Genomic DNA, 1884 nt, shown 5'->3' with positions numbered 1-1884 from the left:
TCAGATAAAATATATAAACAGACACACACAAACTCACACAACACTTGGACACCCAAGAATACACGCCCATACACACACACCCATACACACACATAATCACATACACAGAGAGAGAAAGAGAGAGGTATCATTATATTTATTGATATTTTATTTGTGTTTTTCTCTCTGATATGTACATGTTTATATTTTTTGTATCAAAATAAAAACAAATAGACAAGAATTTAAAACTAAGTGGACAAGAATAAAAAACAAATCTCTACAAAACTCTGTGAATTAATAATTGTTTATTATTACAGTCACAGATTTCTGATTCATAAATAAAACTCTGGATGCACTTCATACACACTCATTTGTGTGTGTGTGTGTGTGTGTGTGTGTGTGTGTGTGTGTGTGCGTGTGTGTTTGTGTGAGTGTGTGTGTTTATTTATTTTATCTGAGTGTAGGAAAAATATTGCTTCGTATTATGATTGTAACTTTCAGATGGAAAATGTGCCTCATGGCCGTCATGATGAAGTATTAATATTATGGGATACCTGTGCTTGCTTAATTACTATACACTGCATGTATCTGTGTGTTAGAGCAATGAGCATTTATTACATAGAGGACAAGTATCCCCCTGCTCCATTAGAAAAATGATCTTGTAAACCTCCACACATGTCCTTGGAGGTTTGCCTCACTGTATGGAAAGGTCTGCACTGGAACTGTGCTTCATCATGAGGCGTGCATGTGATAAAAGAGAATGATTCATTCATCACGTCTGAAGTTTTTTGTTGCTGAGAATTAGCAACTCTCATTACAGGGGACTCCAAATTTCCCTTACAAGAGACACTGAGGAGTCATCATAAACATAAAACCCTGCATAGAGGGGCTCAGTGAATGTGGAGCGGAATGTGTGTATGTGTGTGAGTGTGTGTGTGTCAGAGGAGACGTTGTAGAAGGACACAGTTCCAGACGACCAGTCCAGATACACTCCTACTCTGTGTGTGTGAGAGGGGGGTGCAGGTATAACAGTTTCCTGATTACTGTGACGGGCAGTGTAACTGTTACCAGAGCACCACAGACTCCAAGAATTTTCATTGTGTCCAAACACACAGTCAACACTGTCTCCTTTCCTCCTGATTCCTTTATATGTCACTGATATAAAAGCACCTCCACTCCTCTCAGTCTCCCAGTAACAGCGTCCAGTCAGACTCTCTCTACACATGACCTGAGACCAGTTATCAAATCTCTCTGGATGATCAGGATACGACTGATTCTCTTCAACATGTGTCACCTTTCTGTTCCCCTCAGACAGAGAGAGATCTGGGTTTACTGTATCTGGGTCCAGTGTGAGATCACAGGCATCTACAGAGGAGAAGAGAAATTAGAGGAGACAATATTTCACACACTCTCAACTCTGTGTGTGTGTGTGTGTCTGTATGTGTGTGAAAGGACTCACATTTTTTTAATCCTGGTTTGATCCTGAACTCTGCTCCATGATCCACCCTACACAAAAACACAACAGGTAGTGTATAAGTCTCATACACACACACACACACACACACATTCACAAAAAGACATAAAATCACACAACAAAACTGTATGTCTTTGTGATTTTATGTCAACAGCCAAAAGACACTCAGACATACTTTCACACCCGCACGGACATACACACAGCACACACACAAACACATGCACACTCTCTATTACACATCTGCAAACACACAAATACACAAACTCACTCTCATAAAAATTCATACAGACGCACGCACAGACACACAGACACACACACACACACATTCTGAAATATACTGTCTCTAACTTTAATACAAACACACACACCGAAATATACTGTCTCTCACGGTAACACAAACACACTGAAATATATTGTCTTTTACTTTAACA

At 39.5% G+C, this 1884-nt stretch overlaps 1 protein-coding gene across 1 annotated transcript in view; it reads right to left on the bottom strand.

The window, feature by feature from the left end:
• Positions 1-832: 832 nt before the first annotated feature.
• The window catches only part of LOC115817122 (NACHT, LRR and PYD domains-containing protein 3-like), a gene marked incomplete at its 3' end in the record, with an annotated part of 16080 nt that continues 15028 nt past the window's right edge, over positions 833-1884 (bottom strand). Inside the window, exons 7-8 of the mRNA XM_030780367.1 lie at positions 1439-1485; positions 833-1344 (exon numbers count right to left, since the gene is read on the bottom strand). Of these exons, the coding sequence (XP_030636227.1) occupies positions 833-1344; positions 1439-1485 (559 nt within the window). The remainder of the gene's footprint in view (positions 1345-1438; positions 1486-1884) is intronic.

Source organism: Chanos chanos, chromosome 7 (assembly GCF_902362185.1).
Source record: "Chanos chanos chromosome 7, fChaCha1.1, whole genome shotgun sequence".
Taxonomy (NCBI): Eukaryota; Metazoa; Chordata; class Actinopteri; order Gonorynchiformes; family Chanidae; genus Chanos; species Chanos chanos.
This window is presented reverse-complemented; position numbering and strand designations above follow the sequence as displayed.